Here is a 2,946-nt window from a genome sequence, read left to right on the forward strand (position 1 = left end):
TTACTGCTATTGTTATTATTATTATTAATTTAAACTTTGCTGTCACATCGGGGATACGAAAATAGTAACATTTTTGCCATAGTCTTCTTTTTTTGTGTTCCCCTGTTAGATCTCAGCGGTAGTCGACTGCTGGTTCTTCTACCTGCACTGCAGCTGATTTTTACACATGTGACCGTTTTTACTACTTAGGCCGGGGGCTCTCGTGGTCGAGGGGTGACGGTGTTCGCCTTTCATTCAATAGGTCCCGGGTTTGAATACGCATAGCGACGGAAAATGTTCTTCTCTAAAATTGTCTCCTTTCACCTCCTTTCCTGCTCTCTTGCAATGTTCTGTCGTCTGCTTTCGTCTCCACTTTCTGCCTCCACCCCCTCACCTCCTTTGCTTCCGCCTCTGGGTTCCTGACTTTTTCTGCAGCCTTTCTACTGCTACTGCTTGGCTCATTCTTCCTACTGTCTTTCAGCCGCACCCCTGGTCTTGGGGTAGGTAAGATCTAACACCTAGCCTTCTCGGATAAGGGCGAAAAATTTCAGAGGTCCCAAGTGCAAGTTGTGCAGGGCCCTTTGCAGTCCAAAAGTCAATAAGAGTAGGCTTTGGCGGCCACCCAAGTAAAAATTCAAAATTAATATGTACTAAAATTGATAATACTCTAATCAGTATAAGAACACACAGAGTACCTTCGGAATGGGAACACAGCTGCCTGAAGACATGTGGCCTTACTATATTTTTGGTTGTTTTTTTTAAGTAAGTGTTTTACAGCGCTCGCAACTGCATACGGTCATATGAGCGCGCGGTACACATTTAACATTTTCAGTTTGGTAGGGAATTTTAAATTTTGACCGGGTGGCAGCCGAAGCCTACTCTTATCCATTTTGGACCAGTAAGGGATTTTTAATGTGCGCGACTTGCACACGGGACCTCCGAGATTTTTCGCCATTACCTGAGAAGGCTAAGTGTTCCATCTTACCTACCCAAAGATCAGGGGTGTTACCGAAAGATCGCAGTGAGAAGGAGCCAAGGAGTAGCAGCAGACAGAGTCAGGAATAAGGGACAGAAGAGCACTGAGGAAACTGGCGGAAGAGGGGAGGGGGGAGAAAGTGGAGATAAAAGCAAATGACAGAACAGGACTAGAGAGCAGGAAAGGAGGTGGAAGGAGAACATGTGAGGCATCGTGGTGAAATCAGGTTAATATTATCATTATTATTATTGTTATTATTATTGATATTATTAGTAATTACCGTCGTTGTATCATCACCAGGGCCTGAAGCAGAAAGAACAGCCGAAGCCGGAGCCGCAGGAAAGTCTGACACTTGGGGACATACGCAAATTGATGGAAGAAACCAAACCGAAGACGCCCCCGCCCGCCATCGAGTACAAACCGGTCTGGAAAGACCCGCCCCTGAACCCAGTCAGCCCAGGCAACGGTATGGCTCTGGATTAAACCCAAATTCATGGATTAAACTCGTCCTCCTGGATTAAACCCTTTCCTGGTTAAAACCCTTTCCTGGATTAAACCCTTCCCCGCATTATTGTTATTTTCATTGTCATTATTACCATCGATATTATCATCATTATTTTATTTGTTGTTTTTCAGTATCATTGTCATCATTATTAAGATTATCTTTTACTATTATTATTATTTTTATCATCATCATTATTGTCGCAATTACTATTATTGTGATTATTAGTATTTCTATTACTAATCCCTTGTATTTCTGGATCAAATCCTCCCTGGATTAACCCCTCAATGGCTGACAAGTTTTCATCTACTTTCTAACTTACGCCAGTGGGTGAAAGGGGCATTTGAATATCACGGCCCCAAGATCTGGAACGCCTTAACCCACGTGGTTTAAGAGAGATCCAATTTTTTTGTTCAATAAAGTGTCAGCTGAAGTCATTTTCGTTTTTTGATTCGTGAGACATGTATGGTTTTTTTGTTTTTTTTGGTGTGTTTTCATCCGTCAGAACACAATATACTGTTTATGTGTTGCTGTTGTATTGTCAGGCGTTCGGAACCTGTGGTCAGTAATCGGAGTTGGGGGTGGCTTTGTAAATATCATATTATTATTATGATTATTATGATTATTATTGCTATTGTTTTTATTATTGTTGTTATTATTGTTGTTATTATTATTGTTTTTTAAATTTATTATTATTATTATTATTATTATTATTATTATTACTGCTATTGTTATTATTATTATTAATTTAAACTTTGCTGTCACATCGGGGATACGAAAATAGTAACATTTTTGCCATAGTCTTCTTTTTTTGTGTTCCCCTGTTAGATCTCAGCGGTAGTCGACTGCTGGTTCTTCTACCTGCACTGCAGCTGATTTTTACACATGTGACCGTTTTTACTACTTAGGCCGGGGGCTCTCGTGGTCGAGGGGTGACGGTGTTCGCCTTTCATTCAATAGGTCCCGGGTTTGAATACGCATAACGACGGAAAATGTTCTTCTCTAAAATAGTCTCCTTTCACATCCTTTCCTGCTCTCTTACAATGTTCTGTCGTCTGCTTTCGTCTCCACTTTCTGCCTCCAGCCCCTCACCTCCTTTGCTTCCGCCTCTGGGTTCCTGACTTTTTCTGCAGCCTTTCTACTGCTACTGCTTGGCTCATTCTTCCTACTGTCTTTCAGCCGCACCCCTGGTCTTGGGGTAGGTAAGATCTAACACCTAGCCTTCTCGGATAAGGGCGAAAAATTTCAGAGGTCCCAAGTGCAAGTTGTGCAGGGCCCTTTGCAGTCCAAAAGTCAATAAGAGTAGGCTTTGGCGGCCACCCAAGTAAAAATTCAAAATTAATATGTACTAAAATTGATAATACTCTAATCAGTATAAGAACACACAGAGTACCTTCGGAATGGGAACACAGCTGCCTGAAGACATGTGGCCTTACTATATTTTTGGTTGTTTTTTTTAAGTAAGTGTTTTACAGCGCTCGCAACTGCA

The 2,946-nt window shown here is 41.6% G+C and overlaps 1 protein-coding gene across 1 annotated transcript in view; it reads left to right on the forward strand.

Annotated features, from left to right (window-relative positions):
• The window catches only part of LOC101851128, a gene marked incomplete at its 3' end in the record, with an annotated part of 11,164 nt that extends 9,743 nt beyond the window's left edge, over positions 1–1,421 (forward strand). The window contains 1 exon segment of the mRNA XM_013082864.2: positions 1,256–1,421. Within this exon segment, the coding sequence (XP_012938318.1) occupies positions 1,256–1,421 (166 nt within the window).
• Between the last annotated feature and the right edge of the window lie 1,525 nt (positions 1,422–2,946).

This window comes from Aplysia californica, unplaced genomic scaffold (assembly GCF_000002075.1).
Source record: "Aplysia californica isolate F4 #8 unplaced genomic scaffold, AplCal3.0 scaffold00196, whole genome shotgun sequence".
NCBI lineage: Eukaryota > Metazoa > Mollusca > Gastropoda > Aplysiida > Aplysiidae > Aplysia > Aplysia californica.